The following is a 19,538-nucleotide window of genomic DNA, read 5'->3' on the forward strand; positions in this document are numbered from 1 at the left end:
ACAATATTCGAGCTTTGTTTACAAAACAAAGAATTATGAACTCTGTATCTTGCTTATAACTTGATATTTGACTTTCAAATTTTGATATAGCATCATAAACTTCTATATTTATCAGTATAAACATTGAAAATGGAAAAAAAATTGAAATTGTCCAAGTCTCTTTAGGGCATGGTGCAGCAGATGTTCCCTGAAATAAAGCGGGAATTTGTATGAATGTTTTCTAGAACGACTTGCCAAATTCCGAACACCCCGAAACTAACGTAAACAAATGTTTAGCCAAAACTGAAAATACCAAATTATATTCATATGATTTAAAACGGTTTGTATGTACACATCGTATAATATACATTTATATTTATTATAATAATAATAACGATGTGGAGATGTATAATTGTGTGTTTTATTAGTGACAATAAAATATTATGCGCATGTTTTCCTCAAAAACTTAAGCTGTTCAAAAGCAGCAATTTAATGTTATCACTATTTTTGCTCTGAGTTCCTTTTATAAATCTAAAAAGTACAAATATAGGTTGACAGTTCCTTGTAACTTTTTGTCTGTTTTACATAAAATGCAAAATTGCATAAAGGTACCTATGTAGCTTATTATAAAATCTAGTGATTGTACTTGACCTGACATACAATTAGGTTGGATAAAGTTGGATATGGTTCATTTTAGTTAGGCCTGAACATGAATATTGAAGTTGTTGGGAGAATTCGGCCCTCCATAAGGGCTGAGGGACCAGAGTCATTGGTAATACAAGGTCAAAGTATTGCAGCCAAGACAGGGGGATTATTTGCTCGGTAAGTATTTTGATTTGGTCGTAGTTAATAATATTGTAATATTGAGAGAGAGAGAGAGAGAGAGAGAGAGAGAGAGAGAGAGAGAGAGAGAGAGCAATTGACCATAGATATAGATATTTTTATCCAGTAAAATACTTGTACATGTGTTCAAAAAGAGGCAAATATGATTGTGTATAATAGGGCTACAAAGCAGTACTGCCTAGCTACAAAGCATAGCAAGGACACTAAATAATACTTGTATAAACTTTCGGTATGAAGAAATTCAGTATTCTCAGAGTATTCTCAGTAATGAGTGGAAAGAATTGTGAATCGATGAAATATAATTAATATCATTAACAATATTTCATTTCAAAATGATATGATCTAAATATTATCTATTTGCATCTAGATTGACAAATCTGCATAGGAAAGACTCTGGCACCTATGATGTGTACAAAAATTCTGTGGATGACTTGTTGGATTTGCACATGGCAGGATTCAATGTGTGTTTACTTGTAATGGGAGAGAGTGAATCGGGCAAAACCTACACAATACAGGGAGAGAGCACCCACAATGCAGGATTGGTGCCTCTCATTCTGGATTATCTGTTCACTAAACTTGCGGGAGGTTTGTACCATACAAAAACTGTTAAAGATTTTAAGTGACTTGCGTATGTATGACAGTGTCTTGTTTTAGTGCCTACTCATTAATAGGACAAAAACATCTACAACTTGAAATTATTGTACATATATCATCATTCAGGATTAAACTGGATACTAATGTGTGGTACTTTATTTGAATGTTTTTTTAAATCAAGGGAAAAAAAGAGGTGAAAAATGTTTTGATCAAGTCAAAAGGTAATAGATTTATGGTTGTTTAAAATACTACATCTGGTAGCGAGATTTCTTAAAATTATAGAACAATACATGAAAGATACCAGAGTCAGACGGCAAAACCCTCGTGTGTCCATGTCGATGGTTGAAGTCTACAACGAGCTGGTGAAGGACTTGCTACAGGTGCCTGGTGGGGGAGGGGCCTACCTTGACCTCCATGAGACTGCAGAGAAAGGGGTGCATGTCAAGGTCAGCAAAACTTTATGTCACGTAACTGTAGAATAATGAACAACATTGTTAATGTATGATTAGTAGATATATGTTCCAGATTTTTATTTTATGCCAAATGAAATACTTTTTATACAATACATGTACCACAAATGTAAAAGGGGGAAAAAGGAAACTTAGGATTGCATGGGTTTTTATCTGTACAGAACTGCAGTAAGTCTTTCCTCAGAGATGCCACTGATGGTAAAACTCAGTTCCGTCAAGGAATGGCCAGGAAAACTGAGGCTTCCACCGATTTTGGTCCTGCTGCAAGACATGCTGCCACCATCATCCATATTGACCTTGAAATGGTGCGTAGAAATTTCCTTGTATGTTAAGATTACTGAGACAAAGTTAGGGGGAGCCTATGCTACATGTGGCGTCAGCATCAGGACCTGGTTAAAGTTTTTGTTGCAAGTGCTGTATCTTACATATGTAGTTATTACTTGTCCTATCTTCACGAAACTTGCATTGATTGTGCATCTGGACCTACTTATGGACTTATAAGACATGGATTCTGAATCTGGGCCATGAATTTCAGATACTGGAGGAGGTAAAGGTTTTTGGAGCAGGTTAAAGTTTTTGAAGCAGGTACCCTTTGATGGCAATATCTTCCTTATAACTGGTCCTAACTTGACTAAATTTGCCAAATGTTGGAAAAATATACTGTCCTGGCTAACTTTCATGTAACTTGGATTTCAAACTTAAGATACATATGATACAATATCAAATCTTATGATACAATATAATGTGATACAATATGTATGATATAGTATTGTAATGTATCATATTAAACTAAATTGTATCATATACCATGATATGACATTGTATCATTAGAGTATCATATAATATGATACAATATTTTATCTAAATTCAATATTATATCTTAATACGTTGTCATATCATGATTAAATTTCATATTGTATCATGATATACAGAACTATCTTGTACCATGAGATATATAATTGGACACAATGTTGTATAGTATCATAGTCATAGGATACAATATTGTATTGTATAGTAGTGTATTGGTAAGTATTGTATCATACAATATACAATGTAGTATGAAATTTACATATAATATGATTATATACAATTTTGTATCATATGATTTTATTTGATAATGTGTCAAACCCCACTTCAGTATCCAATATTTTATCAAAGATTATTAACTATGATTTTCAGTGATGCCTAGTCTGGGTGAGCTTTGTAATCTATGATTACCTATGTTTCCCCATTAAGGTGGCTCACTATAAGCTACACCTTGAAATAGTTTCTCGAATCAGCAGAAAATGACTTAATTATGATAGATAGCACGATGCATAAGAAGTATATTCATATATAGGTCAAATATGTGAAAAGACATGCAATTTTGGACAAAAATGATTACTTTCAAAAATTTAATTCAGTTATTAAAATTTTGATGAACAAAAGCTTCAAAAAGATCCTGACCTGCGCTTTACACGCCCCATATTTTAACCACTGAGCTATGATGATATTAAACCAAATAGATCAATTCAAAGAATTGAACAAAACATTTAATTAAGTCGTGTGATGCAGTGTGTTAAAAAGTATAAGTCTTGATGTAGCGAGGTACCTTAGAGAAATTTCAGTCTACAGCTAAAGTAAATACAGGTACATGAAATTACTAACTAAATGCATGTATATTTGTTCCACTCTCTGATTACCATCAATAATTAAATCTAAAAAAATTGTTTCTTTTAATAATTTTAGAATTTTTTTTTTAATATTAAAAATTATGTATAATACATGTATTTGTTTGTTAGATGAAATTTAGCAAGGTAAGTTGGGCATTTTGTGTTGCCAGTTTTTATGAAAGGGCTAAAAAATAAAAGCAGTTGCAAAATTTAGTATGTTGTGTTTTGTTTGTTTAATTTGTTTTGGATAATTACAGACTGATATATTTCAACCCCAAATTTAAAAATATCCATATAAAAGATGAGTGATGAATATTTCATCAAATGTTTTTTGAGGAAAAACTAGCACAGTTAAAGAACTCAACTTTGTATCAAATATTCAGATCTTTGAGAATAAAGATGGCATATAAATGAAACTCTTTTTCACTCAATATATGTACAAGTAATTTAAATGCCCAGTTCAGTATTCGATCTTTGCTTTACCTTAGGATATGGAAAATTATATAGTCTCTTGCTTTTCTTTACATCTCAATCGATTTCTGTAGTAACACTTTAGCTCTGATTTCTTTGTGATCTTTAAATGCATTATACAAAACCAGAATTTTATCATTTATTGCTCTGTCTGCATACAGATTTTTCTTATGTATTCAGAATTGATTTTCACCCATGCATGACGAGAGCTTTAACAGATTTCTCCTCTCTCCCATTTTCCACACCATTATAATCAATTGAATGCATTGGTTAAAAGCATACAAACTCAGGAATTGATAAAGGAAAAAATTCATTCTCATATAATTGTGCCATCATAATAGATTACAGTTTGTCTATAGAGACCTAAATGCTTTCATGTTAAACTTGGGGTTCAGTATCAGTTATAGTGACTCTCTAGAATAGATTCTTTTGTCCCGTTTTTTCAAGAGGAATTTTTTAGGACGTGCCTTGAATGATAAATTATGGTGTGACAATAGAAAGTTATTGAAACTGAATCTTTAGGGTAAGATTTAAAGTGAATTAATTTTTTTTATTGAATTGGCAAATCACAATAATCACAGATTTATTGAGAAACATATGATATTTAAGAACAAGTACCTTATAGGCTAACTAATAACTAATAAACAATGTATTCATGTTTGAACGTTTTCAAATTCATTTTCTTTCAATAAGAATTCAGGTATATCAAATTTGTAAAATTTTGATAGTTAAAAAATATTGATTTACTCCAATATACATAAACAGTTTTGAATAGATTTACAGGGTAAGTCTGCTTTTACAAGCGTAGACTATTTATACATCATTTAAAATACATATATAAAATTAATACAAGATTCACAAAATAAACCGTTTGAAAAATGAATTACCTGTTGGTCTCATCTGATTTGCTTCTATTTTGAACAATAAATTTTCTTATGTGGAATAAAAACCTTTAAGTACCTAGATTCTACTAGTTTGTATAGGAAGGAAACTCCATCGAACTCCAGTGAATATATGTATTTCCTGGAGATCATGGCATGAATTGGTTGTGATTGAAAAGGTCAGGATTGGCCCTCATGATAAGAAAGCAGCACTGATAAACTTCCACCTAACCTCTTACTTAGAAACTTTGTCAACAAAGCTGATTTATTGATTCATTTTCTGTAAGAAATTTTGTTATCTACTAGCTGGAGTTCTTGACTTGTGTTTATTTCTATGTATTTTTTTTATCTTGAGGCACTAACATTCTGTGTGAAGAGACCAATGAATTATATATAGAATGAATCATAACTATTTTTGGTGTTTTAGTTGGTAGGAGAAAATCCGAAGCCAAATCTATCTCGTTTTACTGTTGTTGAATTGCCGGGATTGGAGAAACTGAATGAAGATGCTGCTATATTGAGACAGAGGGAGGGCCCAACACTTAGCAAAGCTCTTATTGGCCTCAATTCTCTCGTCACCTTATTGGCCGGCAACCCGTATGCTGATCGTGTAATCAGTTATAGGTTAGTGTCTATACAAAAATTGTCTTTATTTTTTCAATTGATCAATGTGTGTTCCTGTAAAGTTGTCGCAAATTTTTATTCAAAATAAGGAAATTTGGTGTTATTACAACTTTATTATTATTATTATGGTTTCAAGCACAAAATAGATCAAATTCAGTAGATATAATTGACTTGTCTTATTTAACATTAAACAATTGTGATGACAATAAAAGACTGTATTTTTACAATATATTCAAAAATTCTGGAAAAAGAAAGGTTAAGATATAACATGTCAGCTATTACTTTTCATGTAAATCAATTAAGATTCCTGATTAAGCCATGAAATTTTATTTCAGTGACTCTAAATTAACACAGTTGTTGAGAGAGGAGTTAGGGGGAAACTGTAAGACAAGAGCTTTGCTGAACATCAAGCCGCAGTCTGATCCCAATACATTTAGTGCCATAGTCCAATTTACTACCAAACTCAGTCAAGTGAAGAATTTCCCCATCATCAACGACTCCTATGCTCAGGTGCGCCAAATCATATACTTTATATTTCTTAATTAAATGAAATGAAATCTTCTGAGTTAACATTTTGAAATCTAATATGAATTAAACTCTTTTGTTCAAAAGTGCTTTTTGTTTTGATTTTCTCAGGATCTATAGCTAGCTAATATATTTTGATTAATTTGAATCAACAAAAAAATAAAGTATGTCATAGAATCATTGTTTTCAACATGTATAACAGTGTGAACAAACTTTGCTATATTGTGTGTTACATGTAAAATGTTGTAGGAGCTTATTACCCAGTACAGAGCCAGAATCATAGATCTGAGACAGCAGTCTGGGGTAGGACCCGCACCAATGGCACAGATCAGCAACCTGAACGATGTCAAGGAAACCATCCGACAGCTGGAGGTGGAAAATGTAAGGATCGGGTTAAACCTTATTGAACATTGAAATGTGATTGAAATATTGAACATTTAAATCGTATTGAAAAATTGAACATTTACCGTAAGTCTTATTAAACACAGAAATTGTCACTTCTCTGATAATTGAGCACATATTAGAGATATATTTTTTTTAGCATAAGTTCTCATATTTGATAGACAAGGCTTGTCAGATTACAGAAAAAAAGAATACAGTAATTAGAGCTAGTGGGGGCTAATATCAATCTTAGAATTGAATGTATTCTGTTAGGTTCAATTTGTATGATCTCTTTATAATGGAATGTCTGTTTTACTACAGCTAAAATTGAAAGATGAAAATGAACGGCTGAAAACCCGCCTGGATGGAATGCAGAATAAGTTTGGGAGCATGGCTCACACCAAAACGGACTTGTCTCAGCAGTTGTTGATGACAGAGGAGGAGAAACTAAAGGTAAGAATTAGCACAGGAAAGCAGGGGATTATAGAATTATCAATATTTGAGTTTTATAATATATAATTATTTATATAATATAATGCATGCTATGAAGTTGAAGAGGAAAATTGCACTAAATTTTGAGAACCGGTACATTGAATTTATATACATGTATGTTTAAAGTATACTGCAAACCAATTTTTATTTATGTGCCACAAACTTTTTACGAAGTTTGTGAGACCTTCATCATCACGAATATTTCTTGCTGTGAACCAGTCATCAATTGTCTCTATTATATTGTTTTGCGATGGTCCACATCTTGTACATGAAACATAGTCGCCACAAACCAGTTTTTCTTGGTAAATTGCGAATTAAAGTCATCATGAATAAAAGATGGTTTACAGTATATGCAATGTCTTGATTTTAAAGGTGTCCCAATCTTTGGTGGAAATGCAGATAGAAAACAACAAAATCCGAGAAGAAGCAGAGGCCACAAAATTTGAACTGACCAACAAGGTGAGAGACGGTACAAGTTTTAAATGGTTCTATTAGGAGTCAATTGACCTTTGTTTATCTTTTGTTCAAGCTATAGCTGTTCTGTTAAGTGTCAAGCTTTTGTTAAAAGTTTTAAACTGCAAAATGTTCAAGAAATAAATAGACAAAAATGTGTCAGATTTTTGTCTGTAGGATTAGGAATGTTTATGAATGTATTTAAAGAGTTTGATTTTTTTTTTAGATTTTGATGTTGACCAACAATCTGATGGAGGCTGAGAATGATAGAGACAAGCATCACAAATCAGCTCGCAATGCCAGAGAGAAACTGCAGGAGATGGAAAAAGAGAGAAAAGACTTGGCCGACGAATATGTTGTCCTCAAGACAAACTACCTAGCCCTTGTCAGAGAACATGAAAAAGAGGTTAGTTTATAAAGGTTTTATATTAATGGATGTATTTAAAAAGATTTCTGTAGACCGGTAACTGCAGTACTGCTCTTTTGCAGGGCAAAATGACATAGTTTGGTGAAATATGATGTAACGTCAATTGTTTCAATTACGTCATTTAATTATCTACCTACTAAAACTTCGGCAAAGTATATCAATTTGCCCTGCAAGAGAGCAGTACAACATTCATCGTGAAAGGGTCTATTTACAAAGTGTTTGGCTTCAAAAGAAAAAGAGTAAATTTTATGAAAAATATGATCTTTTTGAGAGTTTACTTACAATCTCTTTACAGACCAAAAGGAATGACGAACTCAGCATAGAACTGCTGAACTTGGTGAATGCGAAGGCAGCATTGATGAAGCAGATCCATGCCTTATCTGACAGCGACCCCGGTGTAGGTGACCCCGAGGCTGAGGTCAGCAGGGTCAAGGCTTTCGTCATCAAGAACTCAACCGGCAAAGTGAAGGTAATTCGTCCTCCTTTTATTTACATTGCCAGCAATGCAGCAGTTGAAATAAAGACCCATGAAGTTATTGAAATAAAGGCTGGACTCTTGAAGTTATTGAAATAAAGGACACCAGAAGTTGTGGAGTCAAGTTTAATTGATTCAGAGCTCTCTGATGCAGTATTTATCTCTTAATGGATAACTCTTGCACTACTTAATACCATTGTAGTTCTACTGGTCATAAAGTATAAAAAATAGTCAAGGTTAATTGATTCAGAACTCTCTAATGCTGTATTTATCTCCTAAAGGGGAATAACTCTTGCACTACTCGGTACCATTGTAGTTTTTCTGGTCATAGAGGATAAGTAATAAAAACATTGTATTAACATAATTATATTCATCAATGATATTTCTTTTTGACCATCAGGCTGATGAGATTCTGGGATCACAGACAGACAGATCACAAGTGGAGAACACGGTTAGTATTATATCCAAATACTGTGTTTATATAAACTCAACTCCTACACTAACAATGTTGGTACACTAGTACTTTAACAATTCCTGTCGTTATGTTTTATTTACTGTTGATACTTTGCTTTTTGTGATTACAGCTATTTAACAACAAGAGGCGTTACGAGAGAGACATGGAGAGGATGAAAAAGGAGCACGGAGATGACAGGCAGAAATTGGAGGCCAAGATGTAAGCAGAAAGCCACAGTCACTGCTCTGGTGATGCCAACAGTCAAAGCATTGATAACTGAATATTAATAACAAATATAAACATACCAAAGTACAAAATACCGGTACGATTTGTTTCAATTCAAGGTGTAAGGTGTAACCTATTTTTAAACAGTTTTTACTTAATTACCTCTCTTTATGTTAAGTCAAATTATTTTCTGTTATGGAGTTAATGTATTAGTTTCTTTTGTTCTGAAAATCACTATATTTTAAAGGATAATTGAGTTAGAAGTGGTTGACTGTTTTGAGTTTTTGTTTTAGGAATGCTGTTCAGAAGGAACTGCAGGAGTCTCGTAATTTGGCCAGAGAGAGGCAGCGTCGTCTCGCAGAATTGAATGCTGTAAGTATTTTAAGGGAGATAACTCAGTAGTCTGAGAGATTTTAAAATGGGTAGTTTGTAAATACACATGTACAAAAATATAATTAGTGTGTCATTATTCTCTAAATATCCTTCATAGATAATATGGTGCCTTGACAATGATGTAAGTGGGCTGGTGTACTCTCGATAGGAGTATTCATCTGGTAGTCTTGTGTTACAATATTGCATGGAATTTATCTAGTGCTGAACCAGGGGGCACAAGTTTTGCATCCCTTCCAGCTACTTACGCTTTTTGAATGCAAATATAGGATATAAATTGCGACAACAAAGTGTCCCATTTTATAAATGTTATCCATGTATTAGAGCGTTTTTCTCATTGCTTCACAGTTTTAGAAGCAGAAATATATTTGCATGACAGTGACAAGATCAACAAGATTTAATTGGAATGTTTGCAAATAGGACACTGCATTATATTGTTGCCATAATATCCGTAATACATGTATACAGTAGGTCAATGAAGGAGGGATAAGCAGCATCCTTGACAGCTATAGATCAACTAAATATTTTGCATTATGTAAGCTGCTATATTAAAACAAAGTGCAGTTCCAAATAATTTCCAATTGAATTGCATTTCAAAAAACTCCCAAATAAAAAAAATCCTAATAATAAGAAAAGTATATTTTTTAGCTGAACTGGTCCTGGACCAGTTTCTGCATAAGAAATTGTTACCAAAAATGTCTTATATGTGACTCAAAGCACTGCCTTAAATTGAATTATCATAGCTGTAGGGAGTATGAATGCATGAAGCTGTCGAAATACTGAAAAGTAAACATTAACATGCTTGCAGAATTACAAAACTTTAAAACAAAATGACTGTAATTTTGGCTTATAAACAATTGCTGATTATTCTCTTTAAACATTTTGAAATTAATATTGTTTCCAGTTTATTTTTAAAACTATTATAAATAGATTGTAAGATTCATTAACAATACACAATGTACAACCAATCTATACCATGCCAGGCATTGATTGTTGCCCGCGGGGAGAAGGAGCAGTTAGAACTCCAGCTGAATCGACTCCAGCACAAGGTCAAGGACCTTGGAGAGGACTACAGGGGACGCCTCATTAAATATGTCGAAGATATCGCTGTAAGTACACAGAAATAGATACTTGCAGCTCATTTAATAAATTAGGATACAATGTACCTAATAATATTTTTCTGCAATCACATCTACCAAACAATAAATACAATTGTTCAACTATTCCTATTTACTGCATTAATTTAAAATTCAGTGGGTGCTAGAATTGAAGGTCACTGATTTTTATTATTAAGGAGATTTTTGGGTTTAATTTAGGAATTTGTGGATAAAAATAATGCAGGACCTGAAGGTCGTAACTCGGGCCGAATGAGGGAATACGTGGAGAACATGCATAAAGACATTTCTCGATCTCATAAGGAGCGAGAAGAACAGCTTAGTTTAGCAGCCCAGCAATATCGAGAGAGCAAGCGCACACTGCTCCACAAGTATGAAGAACTGCTGATACATTACAGGTCAGTGTGTCAACAACTCAGCAAAGTTAGAAACTCTCATGTTGAAGTTTACTAATTTCAATGCACCATATATTTGTGCGATTTGAAAGTGGAGAATTGTAACTAGAAGTACCATAAATCTCCCACCACCAGGTAAAGAAATCGGGAAATATAAAATCGTATTTTGCCAATGAACACATAATTATATCTTGGCTTAATTTTTTCTGCCATCCCTTGATTTTATTTATCATGGAGGCTATCAAAAAGGTTTCTCCTGCCATCTTTTTTTATGTAGTATATTGATTTACAAACAATAAAATTTGCACATGATGTAAGATAGAAATGATAACCTGTAAAATCTCTTTACTTATGTATATCTCCTTTTTGTTTACCATCTTCCAGTATATAATGCGAGTATTTTTTCAGGAAAATTGCACATTTCTAGTTTTGAGTGAAATACCATACATGTATTGTGTTGATATCATTAATTGAGGAATTCTTTTTTTTAAAAAAGGAACTTGAGGCTTCAATGTGAGGAGAGAGGTTTAGATGACATTGACATGGGACCCGATGAGACGGAACTGAAGTTGTCCGACTCAGAAATCAACTCCTCCAATCTGCGGGAAATCACTCGTCTCAAAGGGGAGGTCAACAGACTCAGACAGACTCTGGAGAATTACAAAAACAAGGTAAGGATTTAAGTAACTATTTTAACCCCTTACCAACAGCACAATGATAAAAAAGAGTACTGGTATTTAAAGAAAAATAAAGCTAAAATTTTGAAATGTCTTTTTTTTTTCATTTTCAGTATGGTGTGTCAGAGGAGGATGACATTAGGATGAAGTGAGTGTGAAATATCGTATCTTTCTTGCACATTCATGCATTTTCAGTTCATAATATACCGGTACTCGTCTGTTTCAAAAGTCGAGCAAAGATAGAACCAACTTTTCTATGTTTGTAAGCCATACAAGATTACCTTAAAGATCCATTTCAAAATTTTTATGAGAGAATAAAATTCTGATGATTTTGTGGAGACCTTTTTTTTTTTTTAATTTAAAGGTGTCACAATAAATGTTACGGTATTTTTTCATTATTTTAAGAATTTGTTTATCAAATACCGGTAGTGTATTACTTAAATCATACTTTGCATATTTACATGTACATAAATTTCAACTATCATTGAACAGGCCAGGAGAAAAACCAGCAGAAACCTGGGCTGCTCTGCGTAAGCAGTTAAGGGAGTACACACTAAATACACAAAAGGACCTAGAAGAGGAGAGAGCCAAACTAATGAGTGAAAACATTGTGCTGAAAGAACAACTGAAGGAGAGCCAGGACTATATAGATCACCATCTTGTTAGGTAATTAGTGGAATTTAACCGTTTATGATAGTGTACTGGTACTGAATATTGATTCATTGAATTTATGAGGAACCATTTTTGTTGATAGCTACAGTAGTTTTTCATAGATTCTTAGGGATGTAAATTTTGAATACACCTGTATTCAAATTTGTTGAGGATGTAATTTCCTGGGTAAGGAGAACATGCGAAATCCACCAAAATTGTGCCACCACAAGTTCTAATGATCAAGTCCACTGTAATCACAAGTATTTAAATATCAAATTATCAATGTATTTTTTGTTTTCTGAAATTTTAGGTATAAACAAGAGATTGTAAAACTGAGGAAAATGCTTGGCTACGATACAGATGGCTCCCCTGTGCTAGGGGCTCCTACCTACAGAAAAGGACGCAGAAAATAAGTGCTTGAAAACTTCTGGATATTCTAACTGTAGAATAGACTAGTGTTGATCAAGTCTATAGAACAATTCTTGCTGCACTATTGAAACCAAGAACCATGGTTCAACTACTGGCTATAGAATAAAGATATAAATCCTCAAGTTGCCATATAAGGGAATTGGTTGTAACTTATGATTAACCCTGATGACTTTATGGTACATGTAGTGCTTTGGTGTCCATTATTTCCTGGAGACTGTGATATTTCTGTGATATGTCGGTGTTGATCATTGCAACATATGTATGCATGTATATGTATATCTTTAACTAGTTTTAAAATGTATTTTCAAATTCAGATGCTTCCAGTATTTATTATTATGTCAGTGTTATTACAATCATGTACATGTGGTTGAAAACACTTTGCAGTATATACAAGTAGATACAAAATTTTGCTTTTCCATCACAGGAGGGTATGTTGTATTTTGCCATTAGAAAAAAATCTTTATCATTTCAAAGTGCAATTGGTTCTGGCTTCCATCATTTGCTTTAATCGTATTATAAGTATTAGTACCAGGATATTTCACAATTAGATAAAAATTCCAGTTTTAATTATTATTTTGGCAAACATTCAATGTATATTGTATTTATGCGTATCTTAGATTCCCTTTTATTTAAAAACAGAAAATCCTGCAACTTGGACTGAAGTCCATGCTTTACATACTTTTAGATGCAATATTTTTGTACACTGCATAATAAAATTGATTTTTCTAAATGTTGTTTTTTCATTACTTGAACAATAAAACAAAGTATTTAAATAGTTACCGTAATACATTATACTTTTGAAAACAATATGATGACAGAACAAGTATTAATACATTACTGAGATTTTTATTTTCCACCAGAAATTATGACATAATATTACCATAAATACTTAAATACAATGAAGCATACATGAAGATCTCTTGGAACACAAATTAAGATTCTTCTTAAAATCTTAAAACACGAAGGTTTTAAAACATTAAATACAAATGAATCCAGGATTTTAATAATCTGGAACATGTTTAAAACCTGGTATTTATATAATAACTTATACATGGGCTGATTTAAGTTGGTATCAATGGTAAAGAAGGTTAATATGTTTAAGAAAAAATGTTCAGTTTGTATTTTTCTCATTTATAATGGAAGCAAACCAAAACATTTTCTTTTTGATATTTACAGCACTACAGTAGAATTAATGGCCATTAATGGCTGCATTGCCATCTCTAGATTTGTTCCATTTTTTGTCCGTGTTCTTCTTTTGACACTATTGCGTTCTGAGTTGATAATCTCCATTCTGTGTGATGTAGCGTACCCATGGGAGAGCCTGGTATCCACTCTTTTCAATGATCTTCAGATATCTCACCTTAAAAAAATCATTTAACTTTTTCAGATTGAAATTTAACTGACCATTGTGGGGAAATAAGTTGTTTTATTATCATGCCGAAAACCAGCTTTCGATAAAAGCATTCAAAATAATTTTATTGAAGGAAGAGGATGATTGAACTGTATAGTGATAAATATGATCACAAAATATACCTGTATGCCAGATACAGTGAAGTAAGGAATCTCAAATTTAACATGGATCGGGGGCCTGCCCTCACTCTCCTCAGCTATAACACTAGGTAAGCCAAAGTGTGCTCTCATCAAGTACTCCTTGCCTCCCTGAAAGCCAAAAACATTTTAAAGACATGTTCAAGTACAATCAAACCTCTTACATACATGTATATATCTTTTACTCAATGAGACCAAGAAAACATTGAGATAAACAGTATTTGAAGAGGTTAAAAAAATAAATGGTGTTTAGGACTTCACCCTGGTTCTGTCATATCCATGGTACATGTACATGTGTATTTGATATATCCAGGTTCAAATTAATATCAAATACATGTATCATAAGCAATATACTAATAAACTCTTTTCAAGGAAATTCTAGTATTAATATTTGATTTTTTTTTCTTTTCATGATTTGTGAAGCTTGATCTTACAGGGAATGATTTGACGGTCCAAATGACTGCATTCATGTCAGGAGCATATTTGCAGCTGCCGACTGTTGTTTTGAACTTGGGTGAGTCTGCATCTGCAGGAACTGGAATGATGATCTCAACATTGTTGGCAGTGGATCTCCTCTTGAACTGACTCTTGGCCTGTCAGACGAGAAATACAAAAGTTTAATACCCTGAGATGTAAAGTATTTTACCGTATTTTTGGGAAATTAGGTCGATACTTTTTCCCCCTGACATGCGGACCTCGCCCTATTCATCGCTTCGCCCAATTTATGTTTTGTTTTTTTTTTGGTTGGAAAATTTGATATGAAATTTTGCAAAAATTTATGCAACCCTCCAATAAAATCATGTGTTAACTATAATACTGCTTGAATTTCTGTGTAAAAATCGAATGGATTTTACTCAAAATACTGTAGTAATTTATCATTTAAACAAAAATAATTTCTTCTTACATTTCTTACTTAGATCACTGACTGAATCATTATATGCTGTCATGCATTTTGATCGTGTGCTTACGATAAACAGGAAATCGATTTCGCGCAGTAAAAGTAAAATGAGAACCGTACAAAGGGTAATTACGGGGGGAAATATCGTCGGGTAGAAATTAAAAAAAAACAATTTGTTTTCATAATAGAATACATGAACAAGTTATTTTCTGTATATTCAACATAAAACTTTCAATGAAATTTTAGCCAGGTGTCTCTGAAATCAGTCTGGGTAGCGCTTACTTTGTTTATACACGGTTGAACTCTCGGCACGTGCTACTCATGCCTGCAGGCTTCAATAAGATCAGAGGTTGACTCGTGTGTATATACACAGTAAAAAGTCACACAGAGACACAGGGTGGCATGTGCTACCGTAGTCATGCCTCCAAGCTAGGTAACTATCCCCCGGTTAACACCAGTTTGTACACCATGGCAGGGAAGTAATAAAAAACGATCTTAAATTAAAACCGTCCGTACTGAAATAATTGGTATGAAAATTTTGACGCAATTTCAGACATTTTCTTACGATGTTTTCATGAAATACATTTTATTTCCCTTTTATTTAAAACTGTGAAATAAGATTAAATGCTACTATATGATAACGTTATTGGTTTAAACTATTTATTCATTAGAACTAGCGGTAATTTTTCGACCAATTCTTCGAAGTCGACCTATTTATACTTTTTTTTATTGTTTGGCTAAAAACGGCCTCCTTCGCCCAATAAACCGTATCGACCTAATTTCCCAAAAATACGGTAATTAATAAGTATAAACAGGTACAATAATTGAGGAGTATCAATTAAAAAAAATAAACACTTACCTTTATCATGTACTCAACACGGCTATGGGCATGCCTCTCAATAACAGACTCAACCCAAATCAATGGCTTCACCTGCAAAACAAAACAATATCTATATTATAACATCAATAGCAACAATGAATGAAAATAAAATTTTCATATTATTGAGTTTTATTTTTCATGGAAGTCTTTCTAAGCATCCTGAACTTGACCGATGTTAAACTTACATGAGTGTTCAACCTGTAAGACATTAACTCAAATTCTCCATCTGGTGGAATGAAGGAAATTGTCCTGTCATTTTCAAATCTTGACAGTCTGACACATTGGTGGAATTTCACATCCTCAAGCTCCACTGACTTGCTCTTGCCACCTAAAAAATCAGCATACAAGTTAGCTTAGAGACCAATTTAAGAGCAAACAATTTAACTTTTTATTTACATGGAAAAACTAATTGTACTCACGTCCTGTGCTCTCAAACAGCACTTTATCATTGAGACCCAGTCTCAACTCAGGCATCCCTGATAAGTACACCCTCATTTTCACAGCTCCAACAATTTCACTTCGAAGCACATTACCATTGGCACTGACCTGTTCATCAAACAAACTCATTATTGTATCATTTAGTTATTATGGACAGATGATATTAATCAACCAAAAAGTACCCTTGATATCGTTTGTTTTTACTTACTAGTAGATTTACAGATTCAATGACATCAAGGAACACCTCATTTTTCCTGTACTTGATTTTCTCGGATCGCCATGACACAGCATTGGTGACTGCAGGTGGGGGTCGGGGTGCTACCTCCATCTTGTGACCCTCTTGGGTAATGAATCTTTAAAATTTAGACAACTATCATTAGAGTCTGACTTACATCCAGAGAGAGTTGAAACTATATAAATTAATTGCAATATATCAGCAAATTATGAACAGTTTTATATTATTAAACACATACTCTTGAAGAATTTTACTATCGGTTGTCTGTGGAAAACCGAAATCCATTACTTCATCTAGTAGCTCATAGATTAGAACAAAGTTATCTCTGATGCTTTCCTCTTCAAGTTCTTTGAAGTATTCAATAAATACCTACAAAAAATGAAACTAGATATGCTCATGCATGTTACAGTAAAGAAGTCAAACTGAACATATTCAAACTACTGGTATATCCTAATATAACCTGATACTAGTCAATTTCCATAAAAGACTCATTCATAGCAAAATAAAGCTTCGTTTATCAAAATAGAAAATTAGAGATGCTGCCATTTTATACCAACCTGTACTAGCTTATGAAGGAAGGCGAAGACCATGGTAACATTGGCATTCTTTTTGGATGTGGCGACCAAATACAAGCTGTTATACTTGATGAAAATAAAGGTTGTGTTGCCATGCTGTATGATGGGGGAAGTATTCATATCTTCTTCCCTTTCCATTAAAAGAGACATGAACTTGTCAATAACTGACATGTCAATGTCTCCTCTATAATTACGACATATCAGCACCTATAAACAGAATAATCAATTGTAAACACATACTCATGGTAAGTCATTCAAAAATATAAGTAAATTTGAGAACACCCCCAAAATTTAGATAACAATGAATGCTTTCATAAGCCCTTTAGAGGCATTATTCATTTTGTTAATATTGACAACTGCGAGAAGTGAAATCATGAACCTAGCACACAAACCTTTCCCTTGGAATCCAGCAAATATACAGCAGATGCCGACATGGCTGGTCCAGATGATCACAATTACTGTAAAGATATTAATTTTAAACAATTCACATTACATTCATAAACATACAGTATATACAAAAACACCTGAGATAATTATTATGGGGGATATTTACTGAAGTGTGGCACATCTCATGTTCTAAATCATCAAAACAGCAATTTCAGAGAAAATTCGAACTGCATTTATGACGTTTATATCTTTGGATCAACCACCTCTACATAATTATCAAACTATACAATGAACTAATATTTCTGGCATCTTTATTTACTTACCGCTACAAACAAAATTAGCGGATTTCTTCTTCAATTTGCCGATTTCATCAAAATTAAATTATGCCGGAAGTTACACCTGTCATCTTCCTTTTTGCCGGCGCAAGATAATTCGGATAATATTAATTCGTATCTGTATGTTGAGCAGATTATGCTTACATGGATAATGCTTAATGTCAACGTGGTAATATGTTTTGTTTGTGGCCCTCTTTTAAAAACATGTTAATTTCTTTAGAAACGAGAAAACTATTGGGACCGTATGGTATTTATTGAAATTTTAAGTGATATCAACTATTGGAATATGTGATATCGTCTCTTTAGTAAGTGGGATTTTTTTTTCAAGTAGGTGATATAATCTATATCTATAGCTTTTGTTTTGGTGATATCAATTATTCAAAAAGGTGATATTAACCTTAAACCTTTTAGGTTGAATTGGTGATATCAGCTATTTGAAAAAGGGGTATCTGAATACAAGTAAATTATGAATTCATATATTTAATTCAAAAGGTGATATCTAGATTTAATTTGAATTTGTTATACATGTACATGAATTACATTTTTGAATTTGTAATATCTACGACTCAAATAGGTTGTATCATTTATACTTTCGAAGAGAAGATATCACCTATTTGAATCAGTGTTTCACCTATATATACATTTAAACTACATATTTGAAATAAATATTGCTGACACGAAACACAACTTAATAGCTATTACTTTCTTGACCTATTCGAATAGTGTAGCTGCAGGTCTGTAGCTCCCGGTCTGAAAACAAATTCCGAACGATACCACCTGTCCGTGTAAGTAAAATCCCCTTAAAAAAATAAAAATAAATACTAGGTGATACATGTATTAATTATTCGAATATGTGATATTACTTATTCGAATAGGTGATATACCAATACAAGGACAATCAATAACAAAAACGTCTCATAGAAACCAATTTAACGATACCCCTTTTTCACCAATCAGAATGCAGGTTTTACTAGAATGGAAACTATCCCAGATAAGGAAAGAATCAGAGGGAGATAAATTAATTAACTTTGGGTCGATAAAGAAAAAAACAACTTGTTTTCATGGTAAAGCCTTTAGGAAGAAATGGACGTGTCATTATGTAATAACTGATATTGAATAGAGAGACAATGGGTTCATTGAATGCTGTGCCTTTTGGTGGATAAATCATTGGACTATTGACCCGCCGATCTCGAATTTGAATGCGAAATGGAATTTTATAAATCAGCGATTTTTTTCTTTCAAGACTGTTTGAGAAACCTATAATGATATCCATAAAGGTTCAGAAGATTCTTAATTGTTCCGGTATTATTATTCCTCTGTAAAACAACTGCCTTTAAATAAAATATTTAGACAATGTGTTAACTATTAACAGAGAGAGAGAGAGAGAGAGAGAGAGAGAGAGAGAGAGAGAGAGAGAGAGAGAGAGAGAGAGAGAGAGAGAGAGAGAGAGAGAGAGAGAGAGAGAGAGAGAGAGAGAATGAGAGAGAGAGAGGGCGAGTGCAGTTGCGCATTAACAATCGTACATGTAATTAACCGTATTAATCTACCACGTACAATGTCAAAAAATGTCAAAATGTTACAGTATTTGTTTAATAATTTAATAACGAAAACAAAGATTCCTGTATGGTTCATTTGACTT

At 33.0% G+C, this 19,538-nt stretch overlaps 2 protein-coding genes and 1 long non-coding RNA gene across 6 annotated transcripts; 1 reads left to right on the forward strand and 2 right to left on the reverse strand.

Moving 5' to 3' along the window:
- The first annotated feature begins 210 nt into the window (after positions 1 to 210).
- Positions 211 to 13,333, forward strand: LOC105318617 (coiled-coil domain-containing protein 78). Of its 4 annotated transcripts, none has more exons than XM_066065310.1 (21): positions 211 to 319; positions 681 to 801; positions 1,190 to 1,407; positions 1,699 to 1,862; positions 2,048 to 2,191; positions 5,318 to 5,514; positions 5,850 to 6,024; positions 6,289 to 6,420; positions 6,742 to 6,873; positions 7,285 to 7,371; positions 7,592 to 7,771; positions 8,088 to 8,261; positions 8,668 to 8,718; positions 8,852 to 8,940; positions 9,240 to 9,318; positions 10,320 to 10,445; positions 10,653 to 10,849; positions 11,343 to 11,517; positions 11,637 to 11,671; positions 12,016 to 12,189; positions 12,485 to 13,333. In XM_066065310.1, the coding sequence occupies exons 2-21, from the start codon at positions 689 to 691 to the stop codon at positions 12,585 to 12,587; spliced, it is 2,745 nt and encodes a 914-aa protein (XP_065921382.1). In that variant the 5' UTR covers positions 211 to 319; positions 681 to 688; the 3' UTR covers positions 12,588 to 13,333. The 4 variants fall into 4 exon arrangements, with proteins under 4 accessions (XP_065921382.1, XP_065921383.1, XP_034312611.1 ...); XM_066065311.1 differs by having other exon boundaries at positions 220 to 319; positions 677 to 801; XM_034456720.2 differs by having other exon boundaries at positions 222 to 323; positions 677 to 801.
- Positions 1,773 to 5,109, reverse strand: LOC109617423 (uncharacterized). Its single transcript, XR_002198551.3, has 3 exons — positions 4,897 to 5,109; positions 1,989 to 2,182; positions 1,773 to 1,887 (listed from the first exon to the last, which is right to left on the reverse strand). It is a non-coding gene; the product is annotated as an uncharacterized lncRNA (long non-coding RNA).
- A 96-nt stretch (positions 13,334 to 13,429) lies between the features above and the next one.
- LOC105318616 (AP-1 complex subunit mu-1) lies at positions 13,430 to 18,007 on the reverse strand. Its single transcript, XM_011415827.4, has 11 exons — positions 17,888 to 18,007; positions 17,570 to 17,635; positions 17,160 to 17,384; positions 16,841 to 16,971; positions 16,576 to 16,720; positions 16,349 to 16,475; positions 16,115 to 16,257; positions 15,909 to 15,980; positions 14,586 to 14,744; positions 14,137 to 14,262; positions 13,430 to 13,963 (listed from the first exon to the last, which is right to left on the reverse strand). The coding sequence occupies exons 2-11, from the start codon at positions 17,609 to 17,611 to the stop codon at positions 13,865 to 13,867; spliced, it is 1,269 nt and encodes a 422-aa protein (XP_011414129.1). The 5' UTR covers positions 17,612 to 17,635; positions 17,888 to 18,007; the 3' UTR covers positions 13,430 to 13,864.
- Between the last annotated feature and the right edge of the window lie 1,531 nt (positions 18,008 to 19,538).

The sequence above is a fragment of the Magallana gigas genome, chromosome 7, assembly GCF_963853765.1.
Source record: "Magallana gigas chromosome 7, xbMagGiga1.1, whole genome shotgun sequence".
NCBI lineage: Eukaryota > Metazoa > Mollusca > Bivalvia > Ostreida > Ostreidae > Magallana > Magallana gigas.